We start from the raw sequence: 19,809 nt of genomic DNA on the forward strand, positions 1-19,809 counted from the left end.
CCTGCAGCTGGTGTCACAGTGGATCGAGCCCCCTGGGCCTGGAGTCAGGAAGACTCATATTCCCAAATTCAAATCTGGCCTCAGATACTTCCTAGCTGTGTGACCTGGGCAAGTCACTTAGCCCTGTTTGCCTCAGTTCCCTCACCTGTAAAACAAGGATAATAACAGTACCTCCCTTATAGGGTTATTGTGAGGATTAAATGAGATAATAACTGGTTTGAGTACACCCTGTTTCGCTCTAGGTGGTGGACAAGCAGGTGAAAGTCAGGAAAAAAACTGTATGTCTGTGTGTGGGTGTGTGGTGTATGTGTATGTGAGAGGCAGAGAGAGAGGAGGGGGTAGGTTTAGGGCATGGGAATAATGCCTAAACATTAAAATAGAGCAATGAAAATACGACGTTAACATTTGAGTGTAGTTACCAAAGATGCTGCCACAGCACTGCCACTGGAATTTTCTTCCATCCTCCTGCTGTTTATGAACAAGCTAGAGATTTCTAAGACTTCATTATGTAGATTTCTCAGCTGAAGATGCCGATATCCTAAAACAATACACAACTGGGTGAAACCTGTCCACTAGACATTTATTCCTGTTCTGAGCCAACTTTCCCAAGGCAGGAACCTCAAAGAAAGTGCAGAATGACTTGTTTCTTGATGAGAGGAGATAGTGACACGGCTTAGCCATGCAGAGAGGATGTGCCTTTTTTGCTGGGTGTGAATATTGCCATTCAAGTAACTAGGATACTATCTAGTGCCATGCATTAGCAATTAATTAGCCTTTGTTACCAAAAGGAATTAATATGCCTTCAAAAGTTCCTAATATTTTCAAAGAAAAATTAAAAAGTAGAAAAATCTGACCGCTTTTAAGGCTGGCTGGGCATTTAATGTTTCTGTTGCCTAAAATGAGCAACAATGCAAACTACTTCATCTTCTAATAGCTTTGATAGCATTAAAACCCCCCAAATATAAAGTGATCCTTTGGAGGACAGTATGCTGAACTTCCATGAAGCTCTGTGTGAAGGGTGTCTTGCAGTCTGTGAATGCTCACATGAAAGCCCATAAAGGACCAACCCGGCTTATCCCCCGTTTTGTTTTTTTTGGGCTTCTTTCATACTCTCTTCCTGAAGTTATTGCTGGCCTCCAATCCCCTCTCTAGCATGGCTGTGCTTTCAATAGTAGTTTAATGACTGGCACTGGTTCCACCCCCAGCCCCACACTGTCATTCCCTACCCTCAGGTCAAGCCACCCTGCACAGCTCTAGAACTTACAGGAAGGGGGCGGGGGGGGGCTATGGTTTGAGGGGGAGAAGGGAAGTGGCGACTGTGGAGGAGGGAGCACTCCATCCACTGCCCTCCATATCCCATTTGCAAAGTCTATTGCAGTCAGAAAGGCCACATTCTGTAAAAGATATTGCAAATATATCAGAAAAATTTATTTTGAGATGCGCTCAATCAACGTTTAAACAAATGAGATTTTCTTCTACCTCTTTTTAAAGCCTTTAGTGGAATGATTCTTTGGGCAGTTACAGCTGAACTGTTGTTTTCAACAACCGCAAAACGAAGAAATACAAGATCTTCAAAATGAACTCGGAACAGAAATTGTTCGTTCCACATGGGGTTAAGAGTATTTCGATGAATGGGTTTAGTGCGGAAATGGCAGCTATCCAGTGGCATTCCCAGGACATCAATTTCAATACATGGACTTCCTGTGCTGTTACTAGGACACACATTCTGACCAGAGACAATCTGAAGTAAAGAGAAGGATCAAAGTCACCAATAATTGAAAAGACACCAAACAAAGACCCTCATCCAAGTCTGCATGTGAATTTAAAAGAAAAAAAAAGGCAACTCCCTGTGTAGGGAATGATGGGAGCAGGGGGAGCAGGGTGGGCAGGGGAGAGAGGCTTCTTGATGAGCCGGTTAGACTTACCCAGAGATTAAGGACATGCACCACAGCACTTCTGGAGGGTGGGCACTGAGGCTTCACAGGATGCTCCCTGTAGGGCCCCACCTGGGCTCTCCCCCTTGTTGGATGTAAAGAGCCACAGAAAAAAGGCTGGGGGAGTCTTAGCCTGTAGTTTACAGGAACTGGGTCTGATTTTGAGGGCTGACTGAAAAAATTCAGTCTTTTGGGGCTCTACCAAACTTAGTCTTAGAAATCTTGGAATATTGCTCATGTCTTGGTCTTTATAGATATGAATGAATGAATCTGTCAGAACCATACAAGCCCCCAGAGGCAACAATAAAGGACAGCAAATAGCCCATAAATAATCCATACAACTCTCCTTCCTAACCAGGGAATTCTACTTGCTCATCAGGGTTCTAAACTAAAATCTCACAGTGATAGGTTTGTTTCCCTTAAAGTCTCTAAAAGAGGATTTAAAACTCTAACTTCTATTCACAGTAATACTCACAGTTAAAGAATAGAGAGCAGGCTCCATGTTTTCCATATCTCTTTCCAACGGAGAAAACTGCTGATACATAGCACAGTTCTTGTCCCACAGGGCAGGAGGCTTCAAAACATAACCACAGCCACCATTCGCTTCAAACATTGCTGCATTTAAGTGTAAGGGGAGATCTACAAGATGAAAAAAAAATAAGGCTACTAATAAGATACCAAAATGTGGATCAAGAGAAATCCATCGCTCTTTTATCAAATGTTTCTACAGGCATAGCCGACGTCCCATATTTGCCTTGTCATTTCCCAGTCACATCAGGCATGCATTGGATTAACTCGAGGGCCTCTCAGGACTATTCCAGCTGTGAGATTCTGTGATTATATTCTGACACCAAGTCTTGGTGTCAGAGTTACTTTAAGATGTCAATTCTAACATTTTTTAATGGAAGTAACCGTTCCTTGTAAGGCTCTTTTGCCTAATACCTTGGGGTTTTGTGGAACCAAATTAGTGATGGTAGGTATGGTATGATTCTACTCTAATTTTACTTTCATGCCTGATTGTATTCTGCACCAATTTTTTCCTGAGATTAAAAATAGTAAAGCAATATGTATACAATCAGCAATCTAGGTCAGCATAAACTATCTTGGAATCGATTTACCCACAAAGGAATTGTCACATATGCTCAATCTTGTAAGTATCCTCAATTTTAGGAAAGAATAACTCGTTTTCTTATTTTTTTCAAATTAATTTTAAGTTAACTTCCACTAGTAGGCACAATAATTCAAGTACTACATATGAAGAACATTTTGAAAAAGAAAAAATATCAGACTGTAAATTATCATCCATAAGTCCATAAACTTCTACTTAGAAGTCAGCTAAGTACTAGGTGGCACAGTGGATAGAGTGCTGGGCCTGGAGTCAAGAAGACCTGAGGTCAAATACAACCTTTGACATTGACTAGCTGTGTGACCCTAAACAAGTCACTTAACCTGTCTGTCTCAGTTTCCTCATCTGTAAAATGGGGATAATCATAGCACCTACTTCCCAGGGTTGTTGTGAGGAACACATAATATTTGTAAAGCACTTAGCACAGTACCTGGCGCACAGTAAGCACTATATAAATGTTATAGATTTTTTTTTAATTAGACATCTGGGTGGCTCAGTGGCTAGAGTGATAGGCCTGGAGTTAGGAAAACCTGAGTTCAAATCAGGCCTCAAACACTCATTAGTTGTGTGACCCTGGGCAAGTCACTTAACCTCTGACCTTAGTCCACTGGAGAAGGAAATGGCAAAACCACTCCAGTATCTTTGCCAAGAAAATCCCATGGACAGTATTGGTGTACTTTGGACCATGAAGAGTCAGACACAACTGAATGACTGAACAACAACTTTATTATTATTATTAATTCCCTGATTATTTATTGCAAAATTAAATGTATTTACGACACAGAAGTAACTACATGGTTTTGCTTATCTCCATGACTCCTTTTGAGTCTTTTTTTTGTGTACTTAATGTAGATCTGTTGTTATTATAGTTGTTTTTAACTCTATAGCTGCAGTTATAACTCATTTTTTTACTCCAGACATTTAACTACATAGCTAATCCAATGTATGATGTTCCATATGTATCACAAAAATATGTCTAAGAAAAAGTTAGATGATACCTTAAGAACTTCATATATTTGCTTAAGCTCCCAGTTGCAACGTATGGAGTGATACCACAGTACTAAAATGCTTTTATTTCTGGTTAAATTTTTAAAATGAATCACAATCACACATGACTCAAGGAACTACACAATCCACTCAGTCAGGAACTTTTGGCATTCTTGTGGCTTCTCTTGGGATTTCATGTCCCAGCTTAATAGGCAATATTGTTTGATGGGCTGTTTGGTTATTCTTTAATTATTACTAGGTCCCTCCCAGCTTTAAATGCTTATTTTATAGTTTGGGGTTTGTCTTTGCACAAGAGAGCAGAAGGTTTATGAGCCACACATGACCAATGTTCCCCCTGATTTTTCTAGCTATGTTCAGAATGAATTTCTAATGTGTTAACTCTTATAAAGGTAAGATGCAGATATACACTGCCAAATGCAACAAAAACTCTGTAGATGCTGTATTCATGCATGTATTATTTGAGCTGTTGATGCACGCCCCCAAACTCCTAAAACAAAACAAAATAGGATAAAACCACTAATGTGAGAGTGATCATTAATGATGATTTTAGATTCCTCAGCTATAAAATGGGATAATAAAATATTCACCTCTCTGGGTAGTAAGAGACAAATGAGACAATGGATGCAAATAAAGCCTTCTATAAAGTGCTAAGATTGTCATATCAACTCTGTCACAATAAGAGCTAACATTTATAAAGAACTTCAGATCTATTATTTCTTTGACCTTTGCAAAATCCCTGTAAGGTAGGTGTTATCATTATCAACTCTACTTTGCAGATAAGAAAACTGTCACTTCATTTTCATTCATGGTTCCTCTCCCACAATGATGACATCCCTTTTTGGGGAGCAGGGGTGCTGGGAAAAACCATCTTACACCTCCCAACCATTATCCTCATGAATACAATGTATTTAGGGCTTTGGTTGTGATTGGGGGTACACTTACACATTTGATCTTTTTAAGGCTTCACATATATCATAATAGCACTTTAAAGCGCTTACAAAGTGCTTTAAATCTTTTATCTAATTTGGCCTTTGCAACAACTTTGTGATGCAGAAAAAGAGACCCAGAAAAGTTAGGCAATGTGCCAGAGGTCACACAGCTAGGAAGAAGCAGAGCGAGGGTTCACATTCAGCTCTTCTGATTCCAAATACACAAAGCTTTTTCCACTCGACTACTTCTCAGTTATGCACCACTCTAGAAGTGGCGTACTATCTTTCCTATAAGGCTCAGCTTCCTCCTTTGTAAAACGAAGGGCTGGGCTCTATTTCCTCTGAAGGTCTTTCTACTTCTAACCATCCAGGACTCTCAATAATGATGCTCAGCCCTAACAATGGATACTAGTATAAAAATCTCTTCCAATCCTGTTTGTGAGAAGCCAGCTGGAATAAGGGCTAGGTTCTGGAGCTGGTAACAGAAAAGCTTCTAAATCTGTTCTTAATAAATTCAGTTAACAAATATTTAAGTGCAAGGCACTGTGTGGAAGTCATTGGGTTAGGCCCTGGGCCTATAAAGAGGAAAAGTAAGAAAGTTCCTGCCCTCCAAGGGCTTAAAATCTAACAACAACATAAATAATACTAGGCAGAATATGCTAAGGTCAAAAGATGACCACACTCAAATGACTCCCTAATTGTTTGAGGGGGAGCCAGCAGCCACCTTGGGCAGTATACATGGATCATCACCACCCCTAAGGACAACTCAAAACCTACACCCTGCCCTCTCCGTAATGTCACAGATGGGTTCTCATTTGAAGAGGAGAATCAGGGCATCTCCTTCTTACTATCTTTGCACCCAAATTCGGTAATTGGGAAGCTAATGCAAGGAGATGCAGTTTCAGGTTCTCCTTGGTGAGGGACCTCTGCATATTGCTGTAGGCATATTATTACAGGACCAGAAACTGAAAGCTGGACCGGACTTGAGAGATGACCTCGTCAACTCTCTTCATTGTACAGATGAGGAAACTGAAGCCAGAAAAGGTTAAGGAATTGATGCAAGATCACATGTGGGGCTTTGGCAGTTGAGATTTGATCTCAGCCACACAGAATGGAAGAGAAATGGGCTATTTTGTTTTATTTGCAACCTGGTATCTGTGAACTTACCTTTAAAATATTTTTATAATTTTACTTCAATATTATTGGTTTCCTCTGTAATATTATAGTTTTTTAAAATGCATTTAAAAACATTATTCTGAGAAGGATCCATGACTCCAAAAAACCATAGGATTCCACGTTAGGCACCCTAGAACTGGTAGGATACTTTGGAAAAGATCAGCTTTAGTCTATGCCCACAGAGATCCTCAGTATGCTTTTATATATTCTCTTAATTCCTGAAGTAACCCTAGGATTCTGTGGGTCAGCTAGGACTTTGTGTAACTTAATATATTACAGGGTTGACTAGCCTATGGTATTCCATAATTGGGAAGTCAGATAGCTACTGGGAAATGTCTATTGTTACTCCATGGGATATTTCATGGAGAGTAAATTTGCTACCCGCTAATAAAGGTTTTTCCAATATCGCTATGTTTTTAGACTAATCATGTACATAGAAGTTGATTTATCATCTGGTAGAAAAAAAAACCTGAATGAAGAAATCTTAGGGCAAGGTCCCACCTCTGTTAGTGACTTCTCACTTAATTAATTTCTGTATCATTTTCTTCATATGGAAAGATGCTGCTACTGATACTTTCACTGTAGTGTGGCCTGAGATTCAGAAAGAGAGCAAAGCTAATTCTTTTTAGAGTAAGGGAGCTGAAGCACAACCTCACTGTATAGTTTTCTGGTAATATAAGAAAGGCAGGGAAGGGGTAATTAATTGTTCCAGTTCTGACCACAAGCAGAGTGTCTTTGTTGGGAGTCGAGGTATGACCACTATTCTCTCCAATCCATTCTCCACACAATTGTATTCCTAAATAAAGCACAGTTCTGACTGTTACTTTGCTTCTCAAAAAATTCCAGGGGCTCCTTATCCACACTAGGAGCAAATATGGACCCCATTTGGGATTTCAAATTCTTTCTGACGTGGCCCCATCTACCTTTCCAGACTTATTCTACATTGCTCCTTTTCATATGCCCTGCAGTCTAGCCCAGATAGTTGTCTTGGTGTTCTGGCAGGTAACACCCCATCTCCCAACTCTGAGTCTTTGTCTAGCCTTTCTCGTGTGCCTGGAATATATTCTCCTCATCTCTGACTTCTAGCATCCCTGGCTTCCTTCAAACCTCAGCTGGAGGGCCACTCTATTCCTGAGCCCCCTAGCTGCTGCTACCTCCTGTCAAATTATATTTATTTTGTTTATACTTCTATGTGTACTTATTAGAGGCCCCATTAAAATGTAAGCTACTTGAGGGCAGACTCACTTTTGTCTTTGAATCTCCAAAGCCTAGCAAAGTGCCTGGCATGTTTTAGGTGCTTGATAAATGTGGCATGGATGGAGGCTACTCAAAAATCGGGATTCTCTTGTTCTGTTTTCCAATAGCTGTTTCCTTGGCTGAAGAGAATGCTTATCCTAGGGCATACTGGGTCAGTTGTATGGAGAATCAGGAAGATGCTAAGATAAAACTTCTAGTAATTTTCTATACATAAATGGATTCAGTGTATGTGAAGTGTGCTGGATCCATTTGGGAAGAAAGAACATCCAAAATAAAATATATTTTCCCTTCCTAAAAATATAACTTTTTTCTAGTTAAAGTTTATTTAAAACATTTTAGAGTTACAGCTAAGGGTGCTAATAGGTAAAGTATTATAATCAATCCTGAAAACTAGAATGTATAAACCAAGCCCAGAATCAATGCCAAAAGATGTAAGAAATAAAAAAAGTAAATATTTTGTCACATATCAAATTCACTTTGATAATAAAATTCCGTAAGAGCAAAAATACATGTTCTCTCTTGACATATAGTAAGTTGTGAATAAAGTCATGCTGATAACATTTTCATGAAGCCATGACTCGATGCTAGGATTCTGTGGCAGAATTCTGATTCTAAGTTATTTTGACTCAGTTATATAGTGACACACTATAGTTTAATCCAATTGCACATATGAGTGCTAAGTATCTTTGCTATGTGTGCATTATCAAGGAATAGTTTGAGGTTTTAGTGAGAGTTATATTTTTTGAGGAAAAAGATAAGGAATATAGACTAGGGCTGTGATTTTACTGGCAAAGGGATTCCCAGGTGAGGAAATCCCCTCTATATCTGCAATGTATAGTCTCAGAGAGTTGTCACTTTCCTAGGATCATGTGTAGTTGTGTGTGTGGTTTGTCCTTTGTTCTCAAAGAGGACCATGGCATCAGGAAGATGTTGCCATGACTTGCAAGTGAGCTGGATTTAAGTGAGGGAGGACTATGCAAAGTCACCAGCCTCACTTTCTTCTTCAGAGTCATCTGGGTCCAGTGGCAAGATATCGATCAGGACGACTGGAGATGGCCCTGGATGTAGGGGAAAACAGTCCTAATTACTGAATGGGTGTTGCCTCAGTCAAAGTAAGAACCTGGAAAGGCCTTAGCTTAAAAAGGCCTAGGATCATATGGCTACTATGTATCAAAGAACCATGTTGCCTCATGAGGAAAAAAATGTCACAAAATGTCTAAAAATGTTCTTATTATGAAGAAATACACATGTGCATGTACATATATGTATGTATTTTTTTAGATCATGGAGAAAATGGTGGAGAGCCCTGATAGTAAAAGTTCGCTTGGAAATAAGATGCTTGTCCTCCCAAGAGTGATGGTGCAGAGAGGCTAAAGCTCTCAGGGTCAGAGGAAGAAGAGAAGAGAAGGAGAAGTTCGTGATTCCCTGCCCAGGGCCCTGAGGCAGCTATCTGTAGACGTGATGACAAAAACAGGAAGTGATTATGCCCCTGAAGTATATTATAGGCCACCTAAGGAGAGAGGAAATAGATGAGGAATTGAGGAACCTGACCACACATCTGGTACAGAGGCATGATAGGCAGTGATAGGGAAATTCAATTATCTACACGTTTGCTGCAGCGAGTTTTCTGCCAAAAGCAGAGGAGGCAATACATTCTTGCCTTGCCTCCAACAGGGGGAGGAAATAATAAGGTGAAATTTTATTTTGGGTCTGATTCTAATTAGCTAAGAGGAACCAGTTTCTAGATGGGAACTAGGGTGAAATGATGGCTTTCTTCTAGAGTTAATGATAGAAAAGGAGTAGAAATCTGGGCATAGTCTGAAATACATGTTAGATTTTGGGAAAACAAGATTTCAAGGGGTTCTGAGAAAAGATAAGCAGCATCCTATGGACTAAAATGTTACAGGCGAAGTCAGCCCAGGAAGGATGTGAACAAAAATACATAATATACTTAAAAATGAAATTCTGAACACACAAGGTGAAACAATTTCATTTCTGAGGAAAAGAAGCTTTGCCTGAAGATACCTATGTAGATATATAAGGGCCTCAGCCACGAACTTACATTTTTTAAAAAGTATTTGATGGAAGCAAGGGCAGGTGATAGAATTTTACTGTAGGGGTGTAGTATGGCCTTGTAAAAACAGTCAGGAATATGAATGTTCAAAGTGAGGTGAGGCTGCCAGAGGAAATGAGGGATAATAAAACAGCTGTGCATGTATGTGATTTTTGGGAAGAAAAGGAAGCTCAGGAAGAGAGCTTCCTTTCAGGGCAGCTAGGGGGTGCAGTGGATAGAGCACTGGGTCTGAAGTCAGGAGGACCCGAGTTCAAATCCAGCCTCAGACCAAACACTTGACACTTACTAGCTGCGTGACCCTAGGCAAGTCACTTAACCCCAACTGCCTAAAAAGAAAAAAAAAAAGAAGAAAAAAAAGAGAGCTTCCTTTCCTTGTAGTGGGTGGGACAATGTTAACTGACAGGAGTGTGAGGGCTGGGCTGTTCAGTTGCATTTTGCTTGTTTTCTCTGCTAAGAAAAAACAAGGGTCAATGGGGACTTGATCCCCAAGATAAGTGAGGTCATTGCCCTTGATGAATCCAAGTCACCTGCCCCCCGAGGAACCATCTCCTCAGGTGACAAAAGAGCTGGCAGATGTGATTGATGTGTTTTGTGGAAAATGGGGAAGGCACCACAAGATGAGAGAAGGGAAAATTTTGTCAAATTTTCAAACCACGGAAGAGAACAAATTCTGCAAACTACAGGCCAGTGTACTTGACTCCAGTGCCTGGGTAAATTCTGGAACGGATCATTTAAGAGATGAATAGTAAACACTCAATAAGTGAAGGGATAATTACATGAAGCTAGTGCAACTTCATCAAAAACACAGCATCACAGACTAACCTTTTTTCATTTTTTGGAAGGGTGACTAACCCGGTAGATGAGGGCAATACCACAGATATTTACCTGGATTTCTGCAAAACATCCGATAAAGACAGATATAGATTGGCTAAAAGTACAATTAGAAGAGGAAAATGCTATGAATATAGACTCCTGAGATCTTAGTGAGGCTTTTGGTACTATTTCTGTGGAAAAGGTATAGGTACGGATTAGATGAGACCACAATCAGATGCATTTAGAAATGTCTAAATGGTCACACTCAAAAGTAGCTGTTAATGTTTCAATGCCGGCATGGCAGGAGGTCTCCAGTTGAGTGCCCCAAGGATCCATGTTCTTCCCTGTGCTTTTTAACATTTTTGTCATTCACTTGGATAAAGGCATAGATCGCATGCTCATCAAAATCAACAAAATTTGTGCAGATGACACAAAGCTGGGAGAAACAGCTTACCCACAGGATGACTGAATCAGGATTCAAAAGGATCTTAAAAGGCAATGGCTGAATCTAATAAGATGAAATTCAATAGGAATAAATGTAAAATCTCATATTTGCATTAAAAATAAATTTCACAAGTACAAGATGGTTAGCAGTTTATTTTTAAAAGATCTGGGGATTTTAGTGGACTGCCAGCTCAATGACAAGTTAACAGTGTGAAGTGACCACCAAGAAAGTTTACACAATCTTTGGCATCATTAAGAGAGATGCAGCTTCTAGGAATAGGGTGGTGATCATCCCATTACACTGGCATTGTAAAACCTCATCGGGAGTAGTGTGCTAAAGTCTGAGTGCTAATTTCCAGCACAGGGCAACCAGGTAAACCAGCAGTGAATGCCCTTGAGGCTGAAAGACCAGGAGACGTTTGGCCTAGAGAAGAGTCCCAGAGGGGATGTGATAGTTGTCCTCAGGAGCTGAAAGTTTTCATATTGAGGAGAGAGTAGACTTGCTCTGTTTGATCACATAGGGTTGAACAAGGAGAAATGGGTAGAAGATGCTAAGAGGACAGTGTAGGCTGAGTGTCAAGAAAAATCTTCCTAACAATGAGAGCTTTCCAAAAGTGGAATGACCAGCCTCAGGTGATGATGGATTCTCCCTTCTCCGATGCTCTCCAGCAAAGATTGGATTACCAAGGTATGTGGCAATGGGGATTCTTTATCTGTATTGGCTGGGCTGCTTTGGGGCTTCTCTGGCTTTTCCACCATATGTGTTATCTTCCCTCATTAGAGTGTAAACTCCTTGAGGGCAGGGACTGTCTTATTTAAAATTTTGTCTATTCACTTATTTATTTTTAATTTATTTACTTCCCAGTGCCTGGCACATAGTAGGTCTCTTCCAATTCTCAAATTTTGTGATTCTGTCATTGAACCTGGAATCTAGGAGCTTATAAAAATTAATATGCACAAAGAATTTTAAGCATCATTTGTTATTTTAAGTATCATGTAAAACTGGCAAAAATGTCTCCTACCACTCATTCCTTAATTTATAGAATGTTTTATTAACATTATCAAGAGCACAATGACTACTTCAGTCTCCAATGTAATCAACAAAAATGGGCCTACCTAGAAAAAAGTTTGATTGCATATCCAGAATTTACTTACTGCAAGCATGACACATCACATAAAGGCATCAAGGAACAACATGTTTTCCATTTGTATTCATGCAATATCAAGAGACTAGACAAAGGTGCCCCAGGACAGTGGGTGGGAGATTAAAGGGAGGACACCAAGTTGCTCATGATGAGAAAGCAAGCATGCTTTGTCATCTCTCTTACCGCCACACTGATGGGATCACAGATCCACCGTAGTCTGGGAATATGATGTCTCCCAGGACTACTGTGATGAAAGCATTTGTAAACTTTAAGATGCTACATAAATGCAGGGATTCTATTAGAGGGGATTGGGATGGTATGAGATTCCTACCTGACAAATCTCTAAAAATAGGACCAATACTATCTGTCTCCAGTGGTTTTAGGAATAAGTATTCTTGGAACAGGGATCAGACCCAGACAACTACATGTGGGCCTTTCCATGATTCTACAATTTCTCTTTGATTCTACAATCACACTTGAGCTTAACACCAAAGATTTATCCAAAATATCATTTCCCTCTACTATAAGCCAGTGTCTTCTCACCATTTAATCAATCAATCAATCAACAAGCATGCATCAGGTGCCTTCGATGTACCTGTGCTAAGTGCCAGGGATATAAAGACAACAGGGAAGCACTCCCTGTCCTCAAGCTCTTGCAGGGGAGACAACACACACATCCATAACAAGCACAGACAGAATTCAGATGAAGCTAATGCGACTGAGTTTTGGAAGAGAGGGGACTAATAGCTGGAGGGGAAGGGGAAGGAGGGGATGGGGTCAGGCAAGGCTTCATGTAAAGGGTGCCTGGTCTGGGTTTTGCAGGAAACCGGAGATCCTAAGAGGGAAAGCACTCCAGGAATGAGGGGGAGTGAAAACACAGGGAGCTAAGAGACAAAGTATCACTGTGGGCACCGTGGCACTCAACCTTTTATGTTCATTCCATCCCCTTGCATCCTGCGCTGCACTTCATCTATTTATGTTTACAAACTAGGATCAAACAGAATCGGTAAATACAGCAGTCACACCGAATCCGTCCAGCCTTACCGTCTGTTTGGTAGTTGAGCGCGACCAGCTGTATCCCATGCAGCCAGAACAAGAGGGGGTTGGGGTTGGAAGAGTCAATGCGTGTGGCAGCAGGGTATGTTCTCAGCAGCTGGCAGGCGGTGTGCTGAATCAGCTTCTGGGAATACCGGCGGCACAGTCGCTTGGCAGCATTCTCATTCAGGGATGAAATGTGGTAGCATTTTGGCGTCCTAATGATAGCGCTGAGTGACGGGGCTGTGCTGAGAGAACAGACCTCTTCCCAGGTCTGCCGCATAACATCAAAGGAACCTAAAGCCCCACAAAGATCAGAACCACAAACTCAAAAACTCTCTCAGAAGAATCCATTTGAATGACAGTGTGAAATCATAACTGCCCAAGGCTCACACGAAAAGAGTCGCAGAAATTTCCAAGTCAACTTAGGTTCTTCTTATGCAGGTATACTGGTTTGTACTGTGACGCCATGACCCTGTCCATACTGAGGGATGTAATGCTCTGTTATTGCTTGGAAAGTTGACGGTATATGTATTTTGTGTGTGTGTGTGTGTGTGTGTGTGTGTGTAAACCTAAATTCGAGTGAACTATTCCCTTGGCCAAGGAACATAAACTATGATTTACTAATCTGAGAACAGGGAAGTAAGTAGCAGAGGGAAGTGGGTGTGGAGAAGGTGTCAAATATTCATTGGTTCCACTCACTTATGTGAACCTTTATTAAGCACCTAATGTGTTCAAGGTATTGTACTGGGTGTGGGCTTATACAAATTAAAAAAAAACCATACCAGTCACTGGCCTCAAGGAGCTCACATTCTACTAGGGGATACAACATTAGGAAGAGATAAGGAAATACAAGATAATTCATGGAACAGCTATGACAGGGTTCTTTTGGAGGCCTAAGTCAAAATCCAGGGCATATCATTTATCTCAGCTATGCCAAGGAACTAGGAAGCCAGGGCGTCCCACCAAGAACTCCAATGGAAGTCTACTGGGGGCACAGTTTTGAAAATCAGGTCTATTAGGATTGGGGACCAGAACAGGGTCTAAAAGCTGAGGGACAGGCATCATGGAAACCTGACCTTAGGGGAAGGGGGGGGGAAGGAGATGGAATGGAGGGAGAGGAAGACAGAGATGAATACCTACGGGGCTAGTCTCCTAAGGAGGACAGAGAAAACTTGAAGAGATAAGGGTAGGAAGTCTGAAGCCTAGGGGAAGATGTTAGAAGTCTATTAGAATAGGGTCTTCTGGGGGCAAGGAGAGCTCTTCTGTGAGTCATTGTTCAGTGAGAAAACTCATGAGGAACGTAACTGACTACAAGGGTTTTGTTGAAAATCCAGCAGATGTGAAGTCCCTATGCGGACCTACTGGGGAGGAAGAGTAGGGGAGACAGATAATCCCTGCCATCCTGGAGGCTCCATACTTACAGCTAAGGTTGGAGAATCATATTCTAACCATTGTGCCAGACAAATCTACTTCAACCAGATATCTAGAGCTTGATGCCACATTTCACGCCAGAAAGGAGTGGACAGGTTAACTAAGGACAAGATCTGGAAAAAAGGAGAGCCAAACAAGGAAAAGTAAACCAAGAAAGATTGAGGGCCGGGTTCCCGAGAGCTTGACTATCTGTGGGACTTCTCTAAAATTGCTCTTCATTTTCTGTTACTATTTCAGGCCCCTGGATGTACAGGAGATATGACCAAGAGGTAAGCTTGGGTAGCTTAAAAAGGTTAAAAGATGATGACTTTGGAACTTCAATTGTAAGTATAATCCTCATCAGTTCAATTCAATTTAACTGCACAAGCTTCATCCCCTTCTCTCCTCCAATATGAGCTTGCAATCCTCTGGACTCTATTCTGACTCAGTTTTCTTTGGGTCTCTCTCCAGTCTCCAGCGTTTCTACTTGCTCCCTTTTATAGGTCCAGGTTGCTGCTCAGAGCTATAACGTGATAACAATATAATATGGCATGATAGAATATAATGCCAATATTCAACCAATGAGGATGTTATATACTTACCTAGGAGACAAATTCAAGTCCTGTGAAGGAGGCACACTCAAAGTCCCTACAAAAGGTCTCATCTTTTAACCTTGGTGATTTGCCAGACTCATCCAGTGTTACATTCTCTACAAGTTTTCCTGCAGTATTTGTAGTAACCTCTACTAAAGTTCTACTCCAATAGCTCATTACGGTGTGACTGTGACCTGGGTTCTTTTAGTCTATGCCTGTGGAGTGTGAGCTTTGGGAGGGCTTATTAAACTGAAAAGGCCTGGTGACAGACTTGCTAAATTTGGAGAGAGACATCATTGAAGAGTAATTCTTATTCTTATTTTTATTTTCTGGTTTCTGGCAACTCATGAAATTCATTGGGGGAGGCAGGGAGTAGAAAAGGACGGATGAAGGGAGAGCCCATGCTGGAGAACTAACAGAATTTTCAAAGTGTTAAAGTAGGCCCTCCTAGTAAAATCCTTAAAAAACCCAAAAAACTAAACTAAAAAAACAATAAATTGCTTATAAAGAGCAAGGAAGGAGAGATGAAAAAAGACTATATTCTCTTCTTTGGGAAAAAGCAAGTTGGAAAGCAACTAAGAGGGGCAGCTAGGTGGTACAGTGGATATAGAGTGCTGGACCTCGAGTCAGGAAGACATCTTCGTAAACTCAAATCTAGCCTCAGACATGTACTAGCTGTGTGACCCTGGGCAAGTCACTTAACCCTGATTGCCTCAATTTCCTCATCTGTAAGATGAGCTGGAGAAGGAAATGTCAAACCATTCCAGTCTCTTTGCCAAGAAAACCCAAAATGGAGTCACAAAGGGTAAGGCACAACTGAAATGACTCACCAACAACACAACTAAGAACTAGAGTAAAAACGTTAGCAGTGAGAAACCAGTAGGGACACAAATGAGCTAAGTCTGAGGACCTGCTGATGGAAGAGAAATGGAGGCCATGAGGTACAAGAGGTCGTTGGTGCCACAGTACAAATATGTATACTGACTAAACAGAACTTTGCTTTTACATTCTGAAGTACACTTTTACTCTGGTAGGAGATTTAGAATAATTCCAACAAGCTGCAAGAAATACAGTAACCAAAAGTATAAGGAGTTTTTTGTTTTGTTTTGGCCAAATGTCACGAAATGCTTTGCATTTAGGTTTGTTTGAAATAAACTTTGAAGTAGTTGTTCAATTTGGATAAAATTTGGTATATTAGTAAAAAGCATCAAAATACAACTTGAAGTCTATTTATGGGTTAATTTGTCATCTTGAAGAAAACGGTGGACAATAAAAATGTTCAAAATGACATCTTTTGGGGGGATTACACGAAATGAGGATTATAATTCACAAAAGAACCACTAGGGTTTTCTTTAAACTGAAAGATTTTTCTGATGATGTCTTCAGTAAATACTGCTAAAACATCTCTGGTAAATTATCATGACTCTCAAGAAATTAAAATTGCAAAATGGTGGTTTTTTTGCAATATGAGTACCATTTTACTTTTTTTTTTGCTTATTATTACCCAGTTACAGTAGGCTACATGAACATTCATTACAAAAAAACAATTTAAACATTCAAGTGAAGATTACCAACAGGAAAACATTTGATCCATCCAATATACAGAATCAAGCAAAGATATTGGTAAGAAGCTGACTTTACTTTTTCCAGATGTTTTGGTATATGCTGCTGTCTCCCCAGGGCTTAATCTGCCCGGATTGTTGCCAAAAATGGACTTCCTGCTTTTCCTTTCTTTTCCTCTGCTAGAGCCAGATGGGTTTAAAGTCGACAATCCTGTTCCCATAAAATTAGAATAAATAAGCCAAAAACTGCAAGCAAAGGAACTCAACATTTTCCATCACCGTTGATGTTTATTTTTAAGCACTACTACTCCCTTGTAATATAATGTGTAGGGCCTACTAACATTTTATTTTTTAGTAGCCTTAATAACAGTATTGAGTCCAATTATAAGATTGCTCTTGCCTTGATTAAAAAAGAAAAGTTGAAAGAAAATGCATAGTCATTAGAGAATGGCCAGAAATACTACATATGCTAATGTCAAAATAACACACTAACAATGGTCTAACAGAAAAAAAAAAGATGTACAGAGAACTGTTATTTGGGGAATCATTACCAAATGAATGAATTATTTTGTTACTGATTTTTTTCTATCTCTTTCTGGCATAATCACCTTGTTTGATATCACAGACTCAGTCAGAATGGCCCTTATCTGCCCTGGACCCAAACCAGAATCTCCTCTATACCACACCTGACGAGGTCATCCAGCCATTGTTTGATGATATCCAATGTGGAGGACCCCATTACCTCTGGGAGACAGCCCACTCTAACTGGAAGTTTTTCTTAATAGAGAACATAAAAGTGCTTCTTTGCAGCTTCCACTCATTGCTTCCTAATTCTGCCCTTTGGGGTCCAGAACAAATTTAATTCCTTTCTTCACATGACAGAATTTTGACATAACTATCATCTTCCCCCTCCCCCTGCTTTCTCTTAGCCAGGTTAAATACCCCTACTATACTGTCACATGTTTCCTGGTTATTTAAGGTGACCTGGGAAGATCTCTGCCCCAAATAGCCCCATTAAAATTCCATTATTGGAAATCTATTCCTTAAAATTAAATCTCTTTGAATGGTCCTCTTTTAAAATGAAAACAGAGTAGTACACTTGGGAGTACCAGGAATTCTTCATTCTGAATGAGTTTGTTTCCTTCATGATAGTAGAACCAAGATGAAGTGGGTTGTTTTTCTTTTGAGGAGCCAGGGATTATAGTATGATCATTGAAAGCACAGAAAACGTAAAGGAAAGGGGAGGTGGAATCTGATGAAGACAACCTTCTTTTCACAAAAGTTTTAAGTGATTTACTTAGGTGACAGATCTGGGATTTGAACCAACAATACTGGTAGCATTGTGTTGAATTAGTCAAAAATTCTTTTGGTATGTTTCTTCACATCAATGTTCTGGCAAATGCATATATACCAATATAGAAAGACTAATGCTTATGTTTTTTATTCATTAGTTACTAATTCTGCCAGATAGTATTGTAATACTTATGATTAAAGGTCATCTTTTTTGAGAGAGAAAACTTTTCTAGAAGACAGTACAAATGACACTTAACCAAGCTTCCTAATTAATAGTGTGTTAGTTTTTTTATAAGTGTACCTTTCTTTACACAATAGATTATCCCTAAAAGTTGTGTGCATATCAGATTTTTGTGAACTAAATTTTATTTTCCTACTACATGCTAAAAGAAAAACAATGGTTTTCATGATATAGAAAACAAGGATGCAAGGCAACTTAAAAAAGTCAAACTTTTTTTTTGGTCACAAGTATGGCTTTCTAGGTAAGTTATAACCATTCATCACTATATATCCCATCTAGTCTTTTGGTTCAAAGTCACCTTTCTTTTTTCTTCAAACTCAATTGTCAGAAACGTTGCTCTTAAATTTGCCAAGAGCATACACCTATTCTTTTCAGCTACTACTGGGTATCTTCATTTAAGACTGACATTTAGTTTGTCTTGTCCCCTAACAAAAGTACATCCACAAGGATGCAAGGGTGATTGTTGTCTCTTGATGGCTGGGGTAGGTTTGGCTCATCTGCCTGGGTTACAACGCCAAGGAGAGGAGCACACAAAGAAAAGTGTCAAGAACAACTACTTTTACTTCTTTCAGACAAATTGGCTCGTCAGCTCTGAGGTCTGAGAATGCATTGTAGCACAGTCCTGATCCAACAGCTCTGACAGTCTATCCTTGTGATTCAAATGGCTCATTAAAAAACCATCAGTCTGCCAACAAAGCATGGTTTTTACTGCTGTAGGATTTCTGGGCTGCCAAGAAAATTAATGTTTATGCTGAAAGAATGGGCTAAAACTTAAAATGAATAAGCCACGATATCCTTTTAAATGATGTAACTGGAGCCCTGGAGCCACAGGGATACTGCAGATGGCACACCAATCAGTCTGTAATGGGCTTGTCTCCAATATAACTACACCCTGCACTTCACCCATCATCACTCAATATACTCAACTCTCCTCCCTCCCCTGCTAGGTTCTGGTAGCCAAGCCCTTCGGGACAATAGCTCTCTAGTCATGACCCAAGCACCTACACATACACAGGCAAAATTCTATTCTCTACCCATCTCCCAGATTACTTTGTAGGCGTGGGGAGTATCACGGGTAGTAAAGAGCCCTACCTCTACCCCTTTTGCTTTCAGTAAGCTAGAGTGGGTCAGACATGGTAGGGATGGAGTGAGATCTACATGTCATTCAGCTCTTACTATATTATCTTTCCCCTTACTACTGTTGAGGAAACCACTACTCTTCCAGTCACTTAGCTTGTAACCTTGGAGTCATCCTCAGCTTCTCACTCTTACTCACTCATATATACAATCAGTACCCAAGTCCTGCTATTTCTAGCTCGACAACATCTCTTGGATATTGACTCCTTCTCTCTACTCACACAGCCATCACCCTAATTTAAGCTGCTATCACTTCTCACCTTCACTACTGCAATAGACTTTCAGTCTCCCTCCCTTAAGCTTTTTTTCTCCAATCCATCCTCCAATCCAATCCATTTGGAGGATGCCAAAGAAATTTACCTCATGTGCAGAACTTGTTGTATTGCTTCCCTTCTCAATAAACTCTAGTGGCTCCCTATTGAATCTAGGCTCAAATATTTCATCTGTATCTCATTACTCAAAAATTTTCTAATTTTATGCAAGTTTTATAATATATAATAATTAGTATAGTGTACATGAGTATAATTTACAAAAATACACATATTTGAAGTACATGCTCAAACTTATTTTTATTAATAAGGATACTTAATAAAAATATTTGGAGATAATTACAGAATGAAATTAGGTAA

General features: G+C 40.0%; 1 protein-coding gene across 1 annotated transcript in view; it reads right to left on the bottom strand.

Annotated features, from left to right (window-relative positions):
• Positions 1-19,809, bottom strand: part of LOC114034146 (1-phosphatidylinositol 4,5-bisphosphate phosphodiesterase epsilon-1-like) — a gene marked incomplete at its 5' end in the record, with an annotated part of 125,557 nt that overhangs the window by 31,838 nt on the left and 73,910 nt on the right. The window contains 5 exons of the mRNA XM_027849751.1: positions 420-538; positions 1,480-1,741; positions 2,410-2,573; positions 12,951-13,238; positions 16,589-16,720. Of these exons, the coding sequence (XP_027705552.1) occupies positions 420-538; positions 1,480-1,741; positions 2,410-2,573; positions 12,951-13,238; positions 16,589-16,720 (965 nt within the window). The remainder of the gene's footprint in view (positions 1-419; positions 539-1,479; positions 1,742-2,409; positions 2,574-12,950; positions 13,239-16,588; positions 16,721-19,809) is intronic.

This window comes from Vombatus ursinus, unplaced genomic scaffold, assembly GCF_900497805.2.
Source record: "Vombatus ursinus unplaced genomic scaffold, bare-nosed wombat genome assembly UNPS02008267.1, whole genome shotgun sequence".
NCBI classification, from domain to species: Eukaryota; Metazoa; Chordata; class Mammalia; order Diprotodontia; family Vombatidae; genus Vombatus; species Vombatus ursinus.